Source organism: Chamaea fasciata, unplaced genomic scaffold, assembly GCF_029207755.1.
Source record: "Chamaea fasciata isolate MVZ Bird 193981 ecotype frontalis unplaced genomic scaffold, bChaFas1.0.hap1 SCAF_8, whole genome shotgun sequence".
Taxonomy (NCBI): domain Eukaryota; kingdom Metazoa; phylum Chordata; class Aves; order Passeriformes; family Sylviidae; genus Chamaea; species Chamaea fasciata.
In genome coordinates this window covers 19,152,460-19,174,853 of record NW_027094093.1, presented here as the reverse complement: position 1 = coordinate 19,174,853, position 22,394 = coordinate 19,152,460, and the positions used below count along the sequence as shown (strand labels likewise).

Here is a 22,394-nt window from a genome sequence, read left to right as displayed (position 1 = left end):
CCCTCACTCCCTTATGCCTTAAAAAAGGTGCTTTTCCATCAAGATTCCTTTAAAGGTATCAAACCAAACTTTAAGCACGGCAACAATTCCAAGTATAGAAACCACTGTTTAACAGCACTGCAATGCAACCCTTGAAGTCCTTAAGTAACTGTTTATTTCAATTTGGAATATCCTAAATACGTATTTATCTCACTATGTTGATGCTCCAATAATTTAACTTTGTAACAATTGAGTATGATAGCTCTTGTCATTCTAGAATACACCTTTACCAGCAAGCAGGTAAAAGGAAAGCTTTAAAATATCAAATGCAGAACAGACTACAGAAAATTACGAAACCCAGATTTTTAAACCCTTAAGCAGACTCTTAAAAATGAGGGTCTCTCATTTCTCTATTCACCAACATGAAGATATATATCTGCATCCACATGTATTTCCTTTTAATTGAGCTCTTCTCGTTTCATTTAGGGAAGAGCCAACCCAGACCAAAAGCTAAACCAAACCACTCAAACTATGCACTCAACTTCATTCTTCTTCCCTATCTTTCAGAAAGTCTGGGCTTTCCTTATTGCAGAACCAACCAGAAAGGACTTCTTCATTTCCAGGAAAACAGGATAATGAAGTTAATATTTCTGCCTCCAAGAAAACAAACTATTTGGTAATAAACTATCGTTTAGTTCGGTAAACACTGATCCAGGTCTCTTCCAGATTATACTTTCAGCGCCTTATAAAAGCCAATGGAGAATAAAGTGACCCAGAAAAAGTTGTCAGTCAAGGAACAGAGGGAGCACTAAAACACAAGTTTGGCCAAGTGAAAAAGTAAGGCAAACCAACTAACATCAAACTGCATGGAATGAATGGAAATCTTGGTTTCTAAGTTGGAAAATGACACCTGTTCAATTTAAAATGGAACATCTGGGCAGAGAGGTCGAGAAATTAATAAAACAAAAAACCAGAAAGTCACAATGTTGACCTGTGTTGCAAAACCATGTCCTGAATAGTCTCTCTTCCACTGTGTGTTTTCGGAATCACAGAGAACAGAACTGGAAACAGCCTTGAAAATGACGAATGTGCAAAGAAATCAAGTTCAGATGCAAGTATAATGGCATAAAGACAAGAAGTTTTAATTTGAGAAGAGGTCAATTTCAAGGTAACAGCAAAAACACAGCCCATTCTTTGCAGAAGGCTTTGAAGCACACCACCATCCAATGTGGATCACAATCCTGAAGTCAAGCAGGTCCCACTCAATCGAAATCAGCAGTCAGTAGGGCAGAGAAAGAGACAATCTCTGAGATTTAAAGCAAAGCAAATAAAATAAAATCCCACAACTATATTTATGTCCAGACAATCCAAAGCCTAGAGGACACTACTTACCAATGCCCCAGGGTTACAGCTCTTCCAAAATACTTAACAAACAGCTACAGATTACTTATGACAAAGTTTAACCCGGGAGTTTAGAAATGCTTAAAATCACTGACTTCCCAAGGAACAGGATTAACTTCTTTTACAGAAGACGATGTAGCTACTATAACCTCCAAACAACAGGTAACAGGAAAAAGTTCAGGGTACTACATTCAAGTTGAAAACCTCAGCTGTATCTGAAGCTAACAGTGGCAGCAGATGAAACAGGAAAGGATAAAAACATATGCTGATGTTCAAGTGAAACTAGCCTTTTGAAAAGATCATAAAAGGTAAGAAAATCCTAATGACTGACATATCTAAGCCCAGGGTAAAGAAAAAACAGAATCCACTTAATTAATCAAGAGTCATTTTAAAGCACAGTGAAAATGCAGTATTGCTCAGCACCTGAGAACACTGAAGCGCATAACACAGCAGACACCCCCCTACACTGCTAAGGTGCCTAGGTGAACTTAACAGGCTTTTCTTATTAATCTAAAGGGGACTGAGAGGTGAAAGACAGATAATTAGCAGACAGATCAGGCTTTGGTCCTCATAAAACCTGTGGGAGGAAAATAATCCAACTGCCAAATTTTGGTCTAAAAAAGCACAACTGTGGAAAATCTAAAAGTATAAGAAAAAGAATTTTTCCTATGAACATAGTAAGACAGTGGTTTTTAACAAATATTATAAATTTATATATGCTAATTGCAGTTTTATAATTGCTGTATGGAAATGTATTAAAATCCTAAGCAGAGAATTAAAGGTTTTTCTGATGTGGAGAAAAAATTCCCCCAAAGGTGGTTAACATCTTATACAGTAACATCTAACCGATTTCCCATGGACTTAGAAGTAGACAAGGAAATGTATTTTGGATAGATTGCTGCGTTAATCAAAACTAATTCTTCTGGTGCCCAAAGAACAGGAAAATACTCCATGTCCCTTCTCTCCCCAAGATACAGCAGTCTATTTTGTTCTAGAAATCTTCTTAACATGACTGTAGCTCTTGTATGCTGTTTATTTCGCTTTTCCCAACAGTTCAACAGTCCAGAAATTTCATCTAAAATAAAGAAAACTTTGGCTGCTGGATAGATAAGTAATTTTCTGCAAATCATTCTACAACAGAAATCAATTCTTTAACGTTAAAAAAAAAAATTGTAATGATCTTTAGACTTCATGTCTGTGCTGCCAGTTTTTGGATTTTGATTTTGTGGCCAACAAGCTGGAAAAGAGAAGAGAATTATGGAGAAATATGTTCCTGAGGGAACCCCTGCCAACACCTTGAAGAAAGACTTATGAATAAAGCACTTGGGCCAACTCCAGACCAGCTAGGAGACATTTGTGGGTAACAATTTAAGAAGGTTGAATTCTCCCTGCCTTCGGCTAGGAGCTGTATTCTAGGGATCTCTTGAGGATTCTGTGTCTCATCAGATGGCTGTAGGCAGCAGAGGCAGAGATGAATTTACAAGTTGCCTACCGATGCTTTAATTTGGCCACAGACCAACAGCATGTGAGTGGGTACATGCCACAAGGACGGTAGCTCAGAATGGCTCATTCAGAGCTCAGGGAGCAAGTGATTCATACAACAGAGAGGACAATCGATCCCCGGGGTCTATTCTACTGTAACTGGGGCTAAACCAGGCATGCGACCGTGTCCTAGGCCATGCCTCATTTCTGACTAGTCCCTCGACCAATCCTACTCCCCTGGAAGTACCACTGAATTGCCTGAAAGACACACCTGGCTCAAGAGTAATGCTTGGGCCTCCCGAATCGATAAAGAATTCTCAGAAATTTCTGAGTGACAGTATTTGCCCTATGCATTGCATACAAGAAATTAACTTCCCTTCGATTGCACAGACAACAACTGCACAGGTGTAAATGCAACCTGAGGTGCAGTGCGGTACCCAACAAAGACAAACAGTAATGCAAAAGAAAGACTTGAAAAGGAAAAAAAAAGCCACAACCGACTAGGGCATCTTTAAAAATTACATCCGAGGATAAAAAAGGTAAAACCTGTATGTCTATGGCAGCTTTCAAGACTGAAGACTAAATTAACAATGCTGTATGGCCTGAAAGCTACTTTTTTCACAATACCCATTGAAACAATGGCATGCTGTGTCTCATTTCGATTTTATTCATTATTCAGAAAATGAATCAACATTTAGTTTTATTTGGCATGTAAAACCATATAATAGGTCAGTTTTTAGCCAGATTTTTCTTTCTTGCAGCTTCTCTTGAAGGAATTCTTCACCAATCAAACTTTTCTCATCTTGTCCCAGAAATTATTATGCCATTATTTTTGCAGTGTGGGTTTCTTTTGTATTAGTGATAGGAGTTGGTAAGTATGAAATAATTAATAAAGAAAAGATATAACACAGAACATTCAACATGGCATCTATCTATCCATTTCCCAGACTTTCAATATAACTCCACGTGGATCATGTACAGGAAGCGTTAGCATAGCAAATACTGCTATGAGCAACAGAACCACGACAAGGTCCTTCCTGAGTCTGTTGAATAATGCTCCATGCGATGAATGAAGGGACAAACAACAATGGAAAGAACAGGCAGTGTATTTCTCCTTGCACTCAGCGTCGGTGAGGCCACACCTTGAATACTGTGCTCAGTTCTGGCCCCTCACTTTAAAAAGGACATTAAGGTGCTGGAGCGTGTCAAGTGAAGGGCAACAAGGCTTGTGAAAGGTCTAGAAAACCTGTGCTATGGGGAATGGCTGAGTGAGTTGTTTAGTCTCCAGAAGGCTCAGGACGGACCCCATGGCTTTCTACAACCCCCTCAGGGAGGACTGCAGTGACGTGGGGGCTGGTCTCTTCTATGGTGACTTCAGTGAGAAGACTCAAAAAAATGGAATTAAGCTGATACAGGGGAAATTCAGATTAAACATTAGAAAATTTTTTCCACATTAGGGTGGTCAGGTACTGGAATAGCCTGCCCGTGGAGGTAACGGATTCACCAGCCCTGGAGATGTTTAAGGGGTGTCTGGATCTGAGTGATATATAATGGTATCAATGATAGTGCTAGGCTAATGGTTGGACTGAAAGATCTTGAAGGTCTCTTCCAACCTTGATGATTTTATATTTCTATATTACTAATAAATTGAAAGCTGTTTATCTGGAACTACCACCCCGCAGTGGCACTTAGGGGGCTACATTCTGAAGACTGGTCTCACTGTATTCACTCTTCTGCTTTGCACACCTTCACTGAATTCAACAGATCAGTTCATGAGCACCGTAACAGAAACACATGCTGCACCCCACTGCAGAACGGTCCACTTGGAAGAATAATTCCCCACATCCAAAACCACTCTCCATGTCCAGTAATCCCTTCTAGGCTCTTATAAACAGTATTGAATTAGGCAAGATGAGAGTGTTCTTCCTATGTCAAAACTCCAGTCTGCAATACCTTTCCCTATCATGAAAGCCCTCCGGTATCAATAAAACAGAAAAGCCACTACAAAAAATACACCACGGGAAAGTAGCAACAGTGAATAATATCCCTTCTGGAAACGCCCTAATTTATAAGGCTTATTCTGAACTCATACAATTAGGAGTTTAAATAATAAAAAAATTGCTAAAACCAGGTATTTCAAGTTGTTGGCTACAATACCACATGCAGAACAAGTCAAGTCAACACTGAACATATACAAACTACACAGGTGCTGTCCTGAACGTGTTCATTGCAAGGAATAGTATCCATCTCTTTGAAAGTTGTTGCTATATCATCCCAAGTGTCACATTTACTTGCTTTTTTAAAAGGCCCGGATTCCTCAATTGCAACTGTTCTCTGTATTATTCTGAACTACCAAGAGCAAGTTCTGATTTGGCAGAAGGATATTGGTGTTTTTCAAGGAGGCCAACTCCCACCACTTAATAGGAAGCTGCCAGAGCTTGAATGTTACAAAGAAACAGAAGGAAATAGGTTTGTTAACGCAGTCCTCACTGACCATTTTGCACTCTTCATTGCTAAAGGCAGTGATACCAGAGACCAGGTTTATTGACTAGTTAACTCTCACTGTCTAAAGTATTGCTCTAAGCATTTAGCCCATTTAGAACAAATATACAGATACTGAGAAACAAATGCATCTTCAGGAAAATTCATTTTTAATGACAGTGTCTGATTTGAACATCTGCTACAGTGAGGGAATAATCAGAGATACAAAGCTCTCTTTTAAAGTGCTTTTAATAAAGTTTTGCCCCAGACAACTGTCAGTCTTGGCAGCAACTGGATAGCCAGCTAACACATCCACCTCGTGTTCCTTGTCATCTCTGACCACCATAGTCTGTGCACACATAAATGTGACCCTAACCTTTCTAAAATCTTCAAGAAAGTCCTAAACAATCCTATCTAGGCTCCACGCAGCTTCTTCCCGGAAAGGGAAGATTTACTACACAGTTTTAAGGTCAAAAGCAGTAACTTTTCTTTCTCCAGAGTTAAAATCAACATTCTGGTTAAGAAAAAATGCCACTAAATACATTGCTTTATGACTGTATGCTACGAAATTAGAAGCAAAGTTAAAAGAAAATGTCATGGCACCCCTTTGGGTTGCCTTTGTCAATCAAAAGTAAAACAAGTCCTTGCTAGTGTCCTATAGAGCAGTATCAATGCTGATGCATTACACTGTACTACTCCCACCAAAATAAAGAGATATACAACACACAGACAAGTTTATGCGTACAATCCCTCCATAAGGTAAGAAAAACCTCTTGATATTTTACAGAAAGTACCTATTGTCTTGGCCAAAGTTATGCAAGACATCTGTGGCAGAACACTAAAAGATTGCCTGTCTACGTAGCAAACATCTGCCTCCAACACAACATTATGTCAAGAGAGATAAAAACTAACAGCCTGGGCTGCACATATGCAGGTGACGTGCTGCCTCCCTATCTCTACATCTCCCTCTTCATCTATGTGGAGAAATATGCAGCAATTACTCTTGCTTCCAGGCAACTCTGTAAAAGGTATGTAAACAGAAAGAGAGCAGCAGAATTCGCCCATTTCAGCTTCATTTGCTGCAAAACCAGACGCTCCCTGTCCCCTTGGGGAAGAGGCAGCAAGCAGGGAGAAGCACACTGCAAGCTCATGGGTCACTTGTTGGCGATGCAGACTAACAGGTCACAAGAGAACACCAGTTCTGTGATACTCTCAAATGCACCCCACTCTGAACAAAAGGCCCACTACATTCCATCCCTCCATTTACTTCTATGCTGACAAGGACTAAAAGCCAGGAGCAGTCCTGAAAAAGAAACATCTACCTAGAGAAATATCAGAAAGTACAGCAAATTTGAATGTGCTGTATTCAGTTACAAGGAAGCAAACCGAGAGCTCTAAACACTCGAGTCCATGAAATGGCTGTTCTGCAAGGATTTAAAATGGCACAGGCCTTTTGCACATATCAAAAATAAACAGTTGCTTCTGCTATCTGAAGAAGGAGTGGAAAGGAAGTTAAAAGCAGAGGTCACCTATCGAGCAGGAACAAAGCAAGCAATGTCTCTTCCCATAGAGCTTTTGGTTCTCACCCTCCACAGAAAAAGTAAACTATGAAGGAAGAAATACAAGATGTTGCAGCTTTTCCTCAAATAATTTTTTTGAAGTTACCCACAAGGTAGAGAGGCAGGCCAAAACCCCTCAACAATTTAATTAAAAAAAAAATTTTTTTTCTGAGTTACAATACCAGTCATTTAGCATCTGAAAGCTGTATTTGTGTCAAGAGACGTGTATTTCAGTTGTTAATTCCCTGAACTTCCTAATCTCCTTATTTCTGTAGCTCCTACTGCCATTTCTACCCTCATGATCTTCAAAACCTCACAAGTACAGAGAGCCCACTGACCCTCGAGGCAAGTGCTCTGTTCCCTGGAGCGCACAGGACAAACTGCTGACCACAGTACCTAACTCTTAATCTATATTGGGTTTGCTGTTACATGGCAAGGAGCGTGTGATACAGAAGAAACTAAAGAAAAGCAAATCCTAAGTCTTTCCAAATATATTAATTTCACTTATTACATTGTGATCAACTAGAACATCAGCCTCCATACAATTTTAACATCCAACATGAAAAAAAAGAAGCTAAGATTAATCTCGCATCTCTAAGATTAAACTAGGACAGTAAGTTCACCACTAATTGTAATTACAAGATACATGAAATATTTTGGCTTTTGTACTACAAGATTTTAAGAAAAAGTTATTAACCTCCAGTAACACCATCCATTTCCTCCTTTTTCAGAATACCTACATGGCCGGCACAGCACAGAAACCACAAAAAGCTCAAACAAAAATAACATGTATTAAGATATTCAGACTGCAGAATCACAAGATTGACCACAAACCACCACACCACCAGACAGCTTGTGCAACAGGGATCCTGTCCCCTGTGCGGAGCAGGCCATGCTGCCTGTCAGATGGCTCACTGGTTTCTCTTGGAGGCAGCACCCTGTCTCGGTGGTGCTCAGAGAAGCTGCCAACTAGCTACTGTTCCTTCGGGTTGGAACCAAACCTTGGTTGTTCTTTTCTTTTTGTTTAATTTACACTTCGAACAAGTTTCACTGAACACGGGAAGAAATGAATTTCCTCAGAGTCCCTTGTACAGAGGAGACTCTCAGAACATGGCTAGACAAATCACACATCTACAGAGCTGACATGTTAATGACTACACCTACATTTTTCTGGAACCTTTCAGCATTGCTCTTATTCTACAGATAGAGGGGGGAAAAAAGACTTACATGAAATGACACACGAATCAGTAAAAATCAAGTTTAAGGCTGTTGGGGGGGGTAAAACATTTCAAGCTTTTTACTCCTTACAGCACAGCTACAAAGCCTGTTGATACCAACAGTATACACTGAATTCAGTTGCAACTTTGAGTACGGAACATTTTTAAAAATTTAAAACCCACTCAGTTCACACACAAAGAAACATCCTATGTAATCATCTGTCAAAAATTCAGTTTTAGTTCTGCTCAGCATTATCATTAAAGAAATTTGCATTACAGCCATTTCTCCTATCCAAAGCTCACTGCCTAATTTTAAACCAGCTTTCTTTTCTGCTATACTATCACTTTCATTCAAGTTTTAGAAGAAAAAAAACAGAAGGGATTTTCATTCCTTTCAACACAGTCCCTTCCTAAGAACTGCCTATCTTGCTGGCTAAGCGAACCTTGTGGAACACAGCCTGCAATCACATGAATAAAACTTCAAAACGTAAAAGCAGTTAAAGCCCTAGGGGCAACCAGAAATTAGAAAAGAGCAGAGTTCTAAGTCTTTGATATCACAAATTGAGAAACAAAACAGTATTTTCAGGTATATGTTCAAAACATACTTCAAGACACCATTAAAAATACTCATCTGTAATTAACATCATCCACCACGTAGAAGCACCTGAACACTCACAGTACTACTGCCCTTTTATTCTTAAGGGATAAGGATGTTACACTGCCTTCAGTGGCCCACTGTAGGCATAATGTCAGCAAAAAAAAAAAAAAGAGTGAGCCAACCTCTCCTCCCCATCTGACAGGAGATAAAGCAGGATTTCTCCTTAAAATAGTTCACACCAGAGGAGGGGAGTACCATGAAATCCCTTGGATGGTTAAAGCAGGCTTTGTGGAGCCTACTTCCTGCAGCTGACTTAACAGAGACAGAACAGATCACACGACTGGGAGGCAGCAGCACACCTCACACCAACACGTGACAAACTGGGATGCCTTTTATCTGGTGCACATTTAACACTTTGGGGTAACTAAGCACCAGCTAACCACATGGAAAATGCTTTAAAACTGAATACATCTAGCACCAAACATATGAGGAACTTGAGAGGACCCAGAGCCAGACCAGGCTTACCTTCATAAGTAAGAGAACACAAAGAGTCCAAAAGAGACCAGTGCCTTACAGTTAGCCAAGGCCCTGACAAGTCTCCAGGTGCACGGGGGTATCCGCCACACGCACCACACTCCCCGCCCCGGAGTGCTGCTTTAGCGAGCTGTCTCAGTGACAAAACCTTAAGCACTATTCAAAGCAACTGGATAAAAACACCTCAGTAAGGAGAAAGTTTCACCAACAGCAGTTCCCTGAAGAACAAACAGGCTGAGCTGGAAGCTGTCCTCTTCTGCCTGTGCCCAGTGGGAACTACCACCGCCGGCAGGGCCAACACACACCACACGCCCCCGGAGCTGGCAGCCACATCCCTTTCAGCTCCTGCATTGCCACAGTAAATATGAACAGGTGATAAAGTCTAACCACTGGAAAACCTCTAAATACAAGGTAGCAAATAGCAACCCAACTGCAGGTTTGGGTCTAACTGTTAAAATCAGCCTAGTGTCTAATGAAACCCTTTCCATCCCTAACAGTCAAGCTACCTATTTTGGTAGTTACCTGAAACACTGATTCACTGCTTTCATCTACTGCTTTCACACAACAAAATACTGCTCTGTGAGTACCACGTGCTAATGGCCTGTGCCATTATTTACCAAATGAGAAAACTCCACTAAAAATGGCTTCCTTTTCAGAAATAAGCTCTTCCACTCACTATCTTTCGATCACTGATACAATGAACCAAATAAATTTCATGACCCAACGGATGTAAAAAAAAAAAAAAAAATTGTAACAACCTGTCTTAAACCTAAAAAAAATTAGCAATTTCATTAAAGACTGAAAAAACACAACATCTGTTATTTCCCAAAAATCTGTCCTTTGAACTATTACCCACAACAGCCTTAAAACTGGATGTCACCTTTTCTCCAGTGGTAACTGGTGGTCAGTGAGAACTTTGATACCTCAGATAAACAAGCATTCCTCCCCAGTGGCTCTAGACACAGGTGCCTGTGACTGTGAAACCCCAAGTGCATAGAGCACTCGCCCTTGCTGCCAGCACTACAGCAGGAGAGCTCCTGCATGGCGATGTGCTGCAGGCACAGGAGGAGACTCCTGGGTACATCCTTGCACCGCCGTGCCACTGAGCGCATCTCCAGCTGAGTGTGGGAGGTCAAACATCCCGAAGGCTCCTGCTCCTACTGCACTCACCCACTCCCTGGATCTGAAGACTGCCCTCCCGCCAGCAACATCAACAGCACGCACAAAGGAAAACTGAGCAGGAGGAACACTGCTTAGAGAAGCACAGGGAAAGCAGAGAAGCAGGATGGCACTGGAGATCATCCCTGCAGCCCAGCACCAGTCAGGAAGGGAAACTGGCAGTGGGAGAAGGCAGGCTGAGTGAGCTGCTGGTGCAGGAGAGAGCACGCATCCCACCCAGGGACAGCAGGGTTGGTGGCCCACTCCTAAATTCTGCGACTTCTGACAGTCACTGGTATTGCTGCCTCATTGCTTGCTTCCCTTAGAAAGATGGGATTTCAAAGCCACAAGAACAACACACAAAAAAATAGTAAAAACAGCAGTAAAATTTTTCCTTTTTTTTTTTTTTTGGTTTTTGGTTTTTGGTTCAAACAAACTTGAAGAGAAAGATTTAAGGGAAACAGCAGGAAGGTGGTGTCAGACGCTGGCAGAGACTGGTGCCTGTTGTTTGCACTTCTCTGGAAGGAAAAAACAAGTGAAAGGCTCAGAGAACAGCACGTTGTGATGTAGCCAAGAGAACAAATCAGGTCAACCAGCAATCACACAACATGGGGGGAAAACCCCAAAGCCTGTCACTATTAGGGTAATTTACTGGAGATCATTTCATTGTCATAGCTTCACTATTTCATACCCAAATTATAATAGATGTTGCAAGTATAACAAATAGGGAGAAAATACAAGAAACACACTATTAATATATCATCTAATACACAGCCAGGCTGTTGTGAACTTTACATGTTTTTGGTCTTCTGTTTAAAAGCAAACAATACCAAAAACTAAAACTCATGATATGGCACAACTAGCATGATTAATCCAGCTGCCAAACTTTGTACAATCTGCAATCATCATCAGATTCAACAAAATTACATATTTGAAAAAATGAAACAAGTTTTTAAGAGGTATGTAATAATAACAGGAACTTAGAATATTTTTACTAAAAAGCAGCTGAAATCTTTGTGTAAGTTTAGCCTGTTTATGAGACTGCTTTGTGAAATACAGGGTCCTAACAGCAACATTAGTATTCCTAGTGATAAAACAGTTCACTAAGACAATGGTTTGTGTATATATAAAAATGTACATTCAGGACATAAAAACTGCTCCTTCCTTAATAGTATATTAGTACATTAAGTATATTAAGTGTGTATCAAGCAAGCAACTGAAAAAAAAATCATGTATGGATGCAGAATATAAAGTACCATCTAACAAGGAAGACTAATGTGACATTTGCTTTTCAGTTTGAATACTGGTGTAACTCCTCTTAAGCATTATTTGTATCACAATCGTTTAAAATTACAATTTAATTACAAAGAGGTAATATGCAATCTGACTGCATAAGTAAATTAAATAAGCAATGAACTTCAAAAAAGGCAACCACATACTGAGGCCGTAACATGCACAGCAGAAAGTGCTTTTTAAATCTCATTTTGAAAGTCTCAACCTGCACCTTCAGGAATTACTTCTATTTGAATCCTACTTGTAACTTTAAAACATTAAGATCCCACTCCTCATAATGACCCTTCTAAGACTAAGAAGACAAGTACTGTAAGAATTACTTCACTTTATTCAGAGTTAAAGTTTGAGGAGAGCTTACAAGACAGCCTCTTACCAAACTTTAGTACTGTGACTAAAACTACTGAAACTAAACCATGACATTAATTTAACAGTCAAGAGATTTCTAAAACATGTATCAAAGACACAGCAACCACTCCCAAACAGCCACCAGCTCGAGAAATAACAGAACTGCCAAAAAACCCCTGAAAAAAATCAAAGAAAAACCCTAGTAATACCAACAAAACGACTCTTTGCGAACACTGCTATCAGTTTAAATAAAAAAAACTTACTTTACAAAGATCATCACACTCCCTAAACCACCACCACTCTTGAATATTCTACAGATGTTAAAGTGATTATTATTAATATTGTGTGGATTTTATTTTCAATTGTTTTATTATGAAAATATCAACTTCTTAAAGGACACTACTTTTCTCATCACTTTTACTGAGAATAGTCTAAGAAAAATAACAAAGGCTAAAACATCCTTGGGAGGCAAAGTAGTTAGCAAGAGGGTATTAGGACTCACACTAAAATTGGCTAAAGTACTGTTGTAAAATGTAGGACAAAACTGTGGAACCTATGAGAATGTAGCATTAACTAGAAAAAACCCAATATTTACCAAATACAGCTATGCAGTGTACAGGTTGGATTAGTCTAAGCCATAGGAGTGGAAAAAAAAGAAGTATTACAAATCCTACTTGCAGCATCATCTGAGTTTGTCTCCATAGAACCAAGAGGCCAAAGAGTTCCACGGTGGAGAAATTTCCTGTCTTCCCCACAGTAGGAAGACCAGGATCTAAATTATACTGTTCCAGAACTTATGAAACCTGTATATCTCTTTGTAAGATTACTTTCCAATTTCTTGCCCTTCAGCATATAGTTCAGAAGTTTGTTTACTTATTTAAAAAAACACAACAAAACAATCCACCCAAAGTTACAGATGCAAGACACAATGCTTGAAGTATCTACATGCTTTCAGTTCAAGGTAGTTACAAAATTCAATAGCTAAAAGCTGGGGGCGTGTGACATCATACAACAGATTTTTCTAAAAGCATCAGGATTTCCTTTATTCCTCAAAACAATTTGTTATTTTTCTCTTATAGGTATAGCTCTATTAGAAGTCCATAGAAATGGAATCTAGTTAGTACCCCCTCAATCCCCCAAATAACCATTGGTCAGTCTTCATTTCCTGTAAAAGGCACTCTGGAGTTTCTTACCACCATCCCCATCTCTTAAAATACAAAGTTCAGAGTGCTTTTTTCATAAGGACATTATAAAGAAAGCACTGCAGCCTTAAGTTTCCACCTACATAAAACGGCAGATATGATGAAGACACATTGCTAAATGCTCCTGCTGCCACCTCTCAGCAAGCAGAGGTGGTCCGAGGGAATGCCAACCTTCCCTGTGACATCCAGTTTCACATAAAAGCTCCAGTAAATTAACTTTCCCACTCCGAAGTGACCACATTCCTGTCACTGTTGTGTACCCACTCAACAATCACTAGCTGTCCCTCTAAATCCGTGGGGGACAGGTGTCAGCTTCAGAGCCTTTCAGATAAAGCTACTGAGCACAAGGCAGGCAACTTTTCTTATTTGTGTATTTTAAAAATACGCTTCAACACCAAATGCTTAATTGAAGCTTGGAGCAGTAAGAATCTACGGTGAGGTTTAAAGTTTATGATCTATTAAATTCATAAAAGAAAAAAATACATTCAAACAGTATAAACTTCAACACTCTGCTGGCAGACAGACCATCACATCACTGGAAGCTGTGGGTGAGCTGCCTGAATTGCAGTTTTGAAGCACTTGATCAGCTTTCACCAGCAACTGCTTCAGCCATTTTCATTTGCTCAGCCACTCCAGTAGTTGGGTTGCTCAGAACTGCTAAAGAGCAACTGACAACTTGGAAAGCAAGAAAGCCTGGCTTTCTCTTCCAAATGAAGAGCACGAAGGACTGGGGACTGGATTCGATCTATTAACTCCAAATTTCGCAAGGCACAGTGACTGGCAGTAATTGACTCATTTCACAAACTACAGACAATTCTCCTTTATCTGGTTTAAATGCAAAGCACATTTGGATATGTTTGTTTCTTATTATGTACGTAGCACAATTAGAATTCATTTTATTTAACTAACAAAGTTAGGAAAAAGCTGTCTAAAGCATGGGGAATTATGTTGCCTAAACATTAAGAACCTAAGCTGCATAACGCCTTAAATAAATGCATATAGATGTGTCCCCTTCTTCCTAGCAAGAGGTATGATCAAATTAGACCAATTAGAATCAACTTTTCTTTAGGAAAAATAATTAAGCACAAATGCAAAATAAAATTAAAAACAATTATTTAATCAGGGTTTCCTGCTCACTGATTTAAGTCATGATTAAAATTAGTAATATAGTCACTCTGATTTCAGTCAATCCCTCCAGCACGGACCCATCCCAAAGGGTCGCACAGTCCCAGCATCTTCAGCATGTCCAACTTCACTTAAGACCTCCTGCTCCCTTCTTCCAGGACTAAGTTTGAGGTGGATTAAAGCTTACAAGCTGTCATGTTCCTGCCACCTACCACATCCTCCCCAGGGATAGCCAAGGTGTCAAGATTTTTCTGCTGGTGTATCCCAGCGCTCTGGTCAGGAATGAAAGAAAGGAGTAAGACCTCCAGAGAGAAGGTGCCTAGGAAGGAGGTAGACTCTTACTTCTTATCCCAAACGAAGCACCTCAACAAGGATGAAGATGATGGGAAATGTAGGATCCAAAATACCTTCTGACGCTCACTAACGCCTCCCTACTCCTAGCGAACTTTGTCCCTAAGTACTGAACATAAAGTGCAATACTTGTTCCTTGTTATTTTCAGCAATTATTAGAGGTTTTCCACTTGTAACACCTGAAAAACTGGGTTATATCATGGTGGCCAGCTTCTGTTTAACTGCTCTCCAACGACCACAACTGAAGTACTCGCATTTTCAACAGAAATCCTGACCACTCTTCTTCCCCTGCCCACCTTCATATCCACTCAGAGCAATTTGGCAACCCAAATTTCCCTTTTCCTCTTTTATAACTGAAACACACCAAGCCAAACAGAAAGAGCTTCATAAAGCTTTTCTTCCTCCCACTTGTGTGCTTTTATGTTTTTTAGCTACAGTTTAGGAACTACTCTACTGCATAAAAACAATTTACTAACTTCAACATTTTTTCTTGTGTAAAAAAGCTCAGCATGGAAGCAAAATTTTCGTATGGGAGTAAACGGATTGGGAGCAAGTACTACTTCAAAACACAACCTTATACCAAGAACACAAAAAGCATAAAGGATTGTTTAAGCCTGTCATATTTCCATAATCTCAATTCTTAAGGTAGCAAAATTCTATAGAACTTTGCTCTTGATGCACTAGATATGGTAGTGTTTCCCAGCAGTCACAACAGTATTTTGCAATCATTTAGGATTATCAGGCTCTAAGAAAAATCCAAAGAAACGTCAAGACTAACCGCAGACTACAGTTGCTACTAACAAACTAGTTTACTTCAACTTGGTGGAGAAAAAAATTACCTGCTGAAAGAAAAACCAAACAAGAAAAAAACATAGAGGGGAAAAAAAGAATGAGAGAAATAACAAGTTTTTTATTTGAATGGAGGTAATAAATAAAAATATCCTACCCCTATATTGATTGCCTCTCCATTTAAAATAGAATAGTTTAATGGAAAATTCCATTCCAGGCAGAATAAAACAGAATTAAAACAAAACAGTTGGCCAAGTTGACTAATTTACTCTATTTGCTACAGCACTTGCCTTTTAGAAAACCAGATTCAAACAAGGATCTGTATTAAAAAAGGTTGCCTTTCCCATTTCTCATCTGGACATGCTACAAAATCTCCCCAGAATTTGGCATAAACATCAGCCTACTATGAGAATCACATCTTCAACAAAACCCGCAGTAACAACACAAGCTAGAATTTGTGTGTATCACTGGCACAACATTAATCTCAGACAACACCTGCTCGTGCTACAGTCAGCCTAAATAACCTTTTATGATTGCTGTGCTCATTCTGAGTAAAAATATGCCATAATTTTTAAATACAAAAAGTGTTCCTGTTCTCCTCTGCTCCCATATAAACCGGCCAAATCCATAAAATTTCTGATCTACAGTTGAATTATAAAAGACAATAAAATTACTGAGAACTTCCCTTTAAAACAAACAAAGTAGTTGAGGTTTTACCCCACACGCAAACAACAGAAAACAACAACTCTGGAAGTTTTAACAAGATTCAGGTTGCTTTCATGTTAATGGACTAATACATTGTATGTAGCATACAGATACAACCTGGCATCTAGAAGCATTTTCTACACTGGAAAGTTAGGGAGGAAAGAAACTGTACTTTTGTGCTCAGACACACAACTACCATTACATTTTAGGTAACAATAAATACAAACAATACACATCAAATTTTAAGAAAAGAGTTACCACCAAAATGTGCTACCCATACAATATAACTTCGTCAGAGACTGTCAAATACATAGCATAAGTTTATTTACCATTTTGCCATCATATATTAATTTGGGCACAAATTTGAAAACTGAAATTTGCATTCCTGTTGTGTTAATTCAAAGTTTTATTTGGCATTCTATTTTGCTTTCAGCAGAGTACTGAAAGCCAACAGCACACACAAAAAATAACTTACAAAGCATTATGCTTAATTACCACATACTGCAGCACTGCCCCGTGAGCCAACCACGTCCTGGGCTGCACCAAAAGCAGCACGTCTAGAACATAAAGGGAGGGGATTCTGCCCCTCTACTCCACTCTGCTGAGACCCCACCTGGAGAGCAGTGAAGGACATGGACCTGCTGGAAAAACCCAGACAAAGGCCATGAAGATGGCCATGAGGGCTGGAGCATCTCTGCTATGAAGACAGGCTGAGAGAGTTGGGGTTGTCTAGCCTGGGGAAGAGAAGGCTCTGGGGAGACCATACAGCACCTTCCAGTGCCTAAAGGGGGCCGATAAGAAAGTCAGACAGAGACTTTTAACAAGAGCATGAAGGGACAGGACAAGGGACAACAGCTTTAAACTGATACAGAGTAGATGTAGATTAGATATTAGGAATAAATTATTTACTTTGGGGGTGGTGAGACTCTGGAACAGGTTGACCTGTCGTGAAGTTGTGCCTGCTGCATGCCTGGAAGTGCTCAAGACCAAGCTAAATGGGGCTTTGAGCAACCTCGTCTAGTGGGAGGTGTCCTTGCTCATGGCAGGGGGTTGGAACTCGATGACCTTTACAGTCCACTCCCAACCAAGGCAACCTACGGGATCTCTTCTGACTCTGCCGTGTCAGCATCGGCCTGAACATTCTCCATTTACAAAACAGCACTTTGCAGGTAGGTGCTTTAATATTTTTAGTTACACACATAAAGCAGACAAAAATCAAGAAACTTCCAACAGGAAATTGTGTGACTGCAATTATGTGAGCTATGGCACAAGACTTAGTCACACAACCACACATACAGCATGTAAAATAATACCGCATAACAGTCCTCCCAAATTCCTGATAACATCTACTGCAGGGCTCTTAAGTGACCACATATACCACACGTAAGTTACTGGTTTATAAAACAACTGACAGAACGAGAGACATTTACAAGCTACACTAACATGCAAACAAGAGCTAGTTCTCATCCAGCAGAAGTGTATAGCTGCAACTATATTCAAGTCCATCCCAGTCTTTTCATTTCAAAACCTCAAAACATAAATTCAAATCAATACAGCAAAGCCATGAGGCCACTCTAGGTCAAGATATAGAAGAAAACATCCAACGGAAAATGTTGCTGCAATATTGCAGTGCATTTTAAAAGATTATAATATTTTAAAAATATTCTTTCCTCTAATTTCACCCATATCTTCCAGGTAGTCTCTTTTGATACTGACATGGTATTGCCATTTTTTTAAAAATGCATTTGTGCAATCGTTATATATGCCAGAGCCTTTCCTTTTTGCTTTTTTCCTACCAGAGATTCCAAAAATACTTTTAGAACTTCCTAAATCAAGGTGTTGAGGGTTTCTGTTCGTAATAAACCAGAATTTTCAAATGCCCACATGAGACATGTGAGCTGCTACCAGACCTTCATAGGTGAGGTGAGATCAACCACAGCACATGTGGTGGTACACTCTGTGGAGGTCTGCACTTCCAAAGGCAACAGGGACACGACTCTCACAGGAGCCAACCAAAGGGATTTTAATCCACAAACAAGAAGGCCAGGCTGGGAAAGAAGCCCTGCACAACTGCCAAATGCTCTGTATCGGTAAATATTACCCACTCAAAACTGGCACCAGCAGTGATGCAGCTGGGATCCAGTATGGGCCGGCAGCCTGGTGCACTGCTCCAAAACTCACAAGCTCCATTAACATCACAAGGTATCACAAGTTCAGAACTGATGACGGCATGGACTCCTATAAACACACTGCATTGCAAATATTCCATGCTCATTAGTTTGAGCTGGCATCAATCTTTCACATACATAAGCCAATGTCTATTAACATACTAATGTATTTATATTTCAGGGCCTATTGATTTCCGACAAGATACTTCTTTGTAAAATGTATATACATGAAGTATGATGTGTTGATAACATCCCACAAGCATGAACGCAAAACATAAACCCAAGCATGGCAGCTTATGTTCATTTTCAAAGAGAACTACCTAGTGAGGACACACAATTTAAACACAACGCAGGAACATCAAGCAAATACAACACATTACAGTACCAAGGAAACACCAAGGTTTTGATTACTTTTAACTCCATAATCTGTATTAGAGGATGCAAATTACAGTACCCAGAAAAACCCAACAGCGTGAGTTGTGCAAAAGAAAAATGTAAATAGCATAATCATCATATTAAAAATCAGTTTCACAAAAAATGTTTTTCTTGTTTTAACAGAGGTACTCAAGGACCACCATAAAATAAATAGATACATAATTTATACTGCAATAATCATTTCAAGCTTGTATGGCAGGTATCTGAAATACATCCAAAAATATCCTACATATACATATTACCTGCATGCATATTCATAACAAGAGTTGCAACAGTGAAGAAACCTACTCTCAATAAACTTAAAACGAAGAATTTCGCTGGTGGGGGTCGTTTTTCTAGTGGCTTTGGTTTCCCAGAGAAGATGAGCACAAAATGCCTGCCACTTTACTCAGCATCTTTAACATATACCATAATTCCTTCCCAGGTATTTTCTAGAGCATTTCATGTCAATCTACCTGCAGGAGCGTGTGCAAAAGTGCCACAGAGTGATACAAGTCTGACAACTACTGGTGTGGAAAATGGAGAAACCAGACTGCGTTATCGTTTTCAGGATGTCGAATCCCCGTTACCGAGTTCCTACATTGCTTATCAACCAAAAAATAATTAAAAAAAAAAAAAAAAAGCAAACACAAAACCATCAAGAAAACCCAAAAAGCAAGCAAGCATCTACAGGAAGACCTAAAAAACAAAGACTCCCCATCTTCGCAACTATTTCTATTTTAAGTTAGCAAGTTTCCTGCTTGGGTGATGACGTTTTGCAGATGCTACAAGAAATGGTATTCATTAAACTGGGGCAAATCAATTAAAATTATACAACTGCTCCGTATGCAAGTATCTGTGCATAAAAGTTCTCCTCCGCCACTAACCGGCGTTCAGCAAGTAGTTATTTTAGCTAAAAGCGCCGAGCAACTCACTAGCTGTATAACTGCTACATCTTGTGGCAACACAACACAAGGAGGAAAAGCAGACAATACCCGAAAGGGAACAGCGAAGGGACTTGTTTGCTCATAACCTTCATACAGATATTCCCTGCAAACACCCACAACACCCTGCTGTCGCTGTCGGTGTAACACAAGAGGGGAGGAGCAGGGGAGGGAGGAGAAAAATATTATCATCGAAGGCGTGATGGAGGACAGGAGAAAGTTGCAGTCATTTCGTGGCGGCCGCAAGGCGCCCTGTCACTTCTGGCCGCAAAACCGGCCGCCCCCGAGGGCGCTTTCCCCATGGGGACGAACCTCCGGTGTCGGCCCCTCTCCTTCCCACCTCCATGATGCCAAAAGTGCCCAACTCCCTCCAGCAACAGCGGCTGCATCCTCCGGCGCAGCACTTCTACTTAGCCGCTGGCGGAGGGGAGCCTATTTCGGGAAGGACGCGGCGAGCGGCCGCCCGAGGAGACGCGAGCGGCTGCGGCAGGCGGACGGCCCCGGGCACGGAGGGACCACGGCGGGTCCTCCTCCGCGGCCCGGCGCGGGGGGAAACAACGAGGCACCCCCGCGCTGACGAGCGGGCGGGGGCGGCGGGGCCCCGCTCGCCCGGCGCCCGAGGCTCCGCTCACCGCCACCGGGCCCAGCGCTGACCCCGCGCCGCCGCCGGGGGCACCGGCCTCTCCCGCCGCCGCTTCCCGGCGGTCCGGGACCGGCCTCCGGCGGCGGCGGCTGGGCCCCTCCCCAAGGGCCGGGCCCCCCGCGCAGCCCCGCGGCGCGCTGGTTACCTTCCTTGGGCGGCTTGCCGGGCGGCGCGCCGTGCAGCTGGGAGGCCGCCGCCGCCGCCGCCGCGGAGCAGCCCTGCAGGCTCGGTGGGGACGTGGAGAGCCGGGACCAAGATGGCGGCCCCTCCAAACTTCCACTGCTACTTTGGACACTCATCAAGCTACTTTCCTGGAGCCCGGCAGCCGCCGGGGGCGGCGGGGAAGGCGGCGCGGCGGGGGGACACCCAGCGCCGCGCTCATGGCCGGGGGGCCGGCCCGACACCGGCGCGGGGAGGCCGCCGGCTGGGAGCGAGCTCCGGAGGCAGGCGGGGCGCGGGAGAGACGGGGCGCGGGGCCAGCGCAACCTGCCCGCACCTCTGCACTGCGTCGCCGCCGCCGAGCAGCCGCCTGTGTCTGAGGCCAACCTTCCCCGCCGCCGCCGCCGCTGCCGCCGGGGAGGGGAGGGGAGGGCGCAGGCGGGGAGGGGTCATGCGCAAACACGATCGCGAGCCGAGCGAGCGCCGCGCTCTGCCGGCGCCCAGCCGAGCCCCGCCGAGCCGGAGCCGCCCAGGGGCGGCCGGCGGGAGCGGCGCCAGCCGCGCACGCACCTGCCCCCGGCCCCACCGCGCCGCGCGGCCCGAGCGCGCCGCCTGCTCCCGCCTCCGGGCTCCTGCCCCGGGCCGGCTCGCAGCCGCCCGCCGGCCGAACCTTCTCTCCCGTGCGCGCCCGTCCCGCGGCGATACCTCCCCGCCTTGCCCAAGCGCGCACCTTCCGCGCCGCGGGCGGCCCTCCGGCCGCCCCGGCCCAGCCGGAGCTAGCTCCCCTGAGGCCGCGGCGTTCCCCTCCGTCTGGGTTTCCTCGGCGGCACGGTTCGCCCGTGCCTCCGCGCCGACCGGCGCGCCTTCCCCCGCGCCCCGCCGCCACGGCCATGGTGGTGGCGGGGCGGGGCGGCGGGGGCGGGAGCGGCGGCGGAGACGGTACGCGCGGCTGCCGCGGCCGGGGCCGGAGCCGCGCCGCCCGGCACCTCCCCGGCGTGCGGCCGCGCGGGGCGAGCCCAGCCCGCTGCTCCGGGAGCGGCTGCGGCGGGGCTGAGCGGGCTCTTCCCAGCGCCGTCCAGGTGAACGTTGCTCAGGCGGCATCTCCGGGGGCTCTCGGGCGCCTGCCGCTTCTCAGCGCTCTTCTTTTCCCGGACAGGACGGTGTGGCAGCAGAGACTCGGGGGTGCTCGGGAGAAGCTGATGTCCCGAGGGAAAAGGCTTTGGCCGGCAGCCGCAACCCGCTTCGCTGAGGAGCGGGAGCTCCCATCGGATGAACTTGAAGTCGGGCAGCAGCCGTGTACCAGGCCCACCACCTCACTGGCTTCAGCCACCAGGCTGGGGCTCCCAACCGGGCGCCGACGCCGAGCTGGCAAATTTCAAAGCGTTCCTCTCTGCCTCGAGTTTAGAGACTGAAGTGCAAACTTAGCCGAATTTTTCAGTTTTTCCTTCCTTAAAATTAACATAGTCATGACTGACCATGTGAGATATATGGAAAGTCACTTCTGAAACAAAGCCTTTTAATTTATCAGTGAACTGGTAAATATATTTTATACATATTTTTATAAACAGACACCACAATGACTTTGATTACTTACAAAAAAAATCACGGGTTGCAGATATATTGCATTTTGTGGATATGAAGAATATATTCGTCATTCAGGCATGGCGCTGATTTTGCGGTTGCTGTGTGGAGACATCCTGGCCATCTACTAACCTACTTTCCCCTCTCTTTGAGAATGACAAGAATAGATTACTAATGTTGGATTGCAGCTCTCTGCACAACACACATATTACTAATTCTGTCTCTTCCTTTTAAAGTGACATCTGTCAAATTATCTAAGATCTTCA

At 42.9% G+C, this 22,394-nt stretch overlaps 1 protein-coding gene across 2 annotated transcripts in view; it reads right to left on the bottom strand.

The window, feature by feature from the left end:
* The window catches only part of TLK1 (tousled like kinase 1), a 68,689-nt gene extending 47,231 nt beyond the window's left edge, over positions 1-21,458 (bottom strand). Inside the window, exon 1 of one of the 2 annotated variants that reach the window (XM_066189964.1) lies at positions 21,278-21,458. Coding sequence is in view for 1 of the 2 variants with exons in the window: in XM_066189963.1 (XP_066046060.1) it covers positions 20,534-20,687 (154 nt within the window). In the remaining variant the exon portion in view is untranslated. Of the gene's footprint in view, positions 1-20,533; positions 20,925-21,277 lie in introns of those variants that run through there. The other variant, XM_066189963.1, reaches the window with a different exon arrangement.
* Between the last annotated feature and the right edge of the window lie 936 nt (positions 21,459-22,394).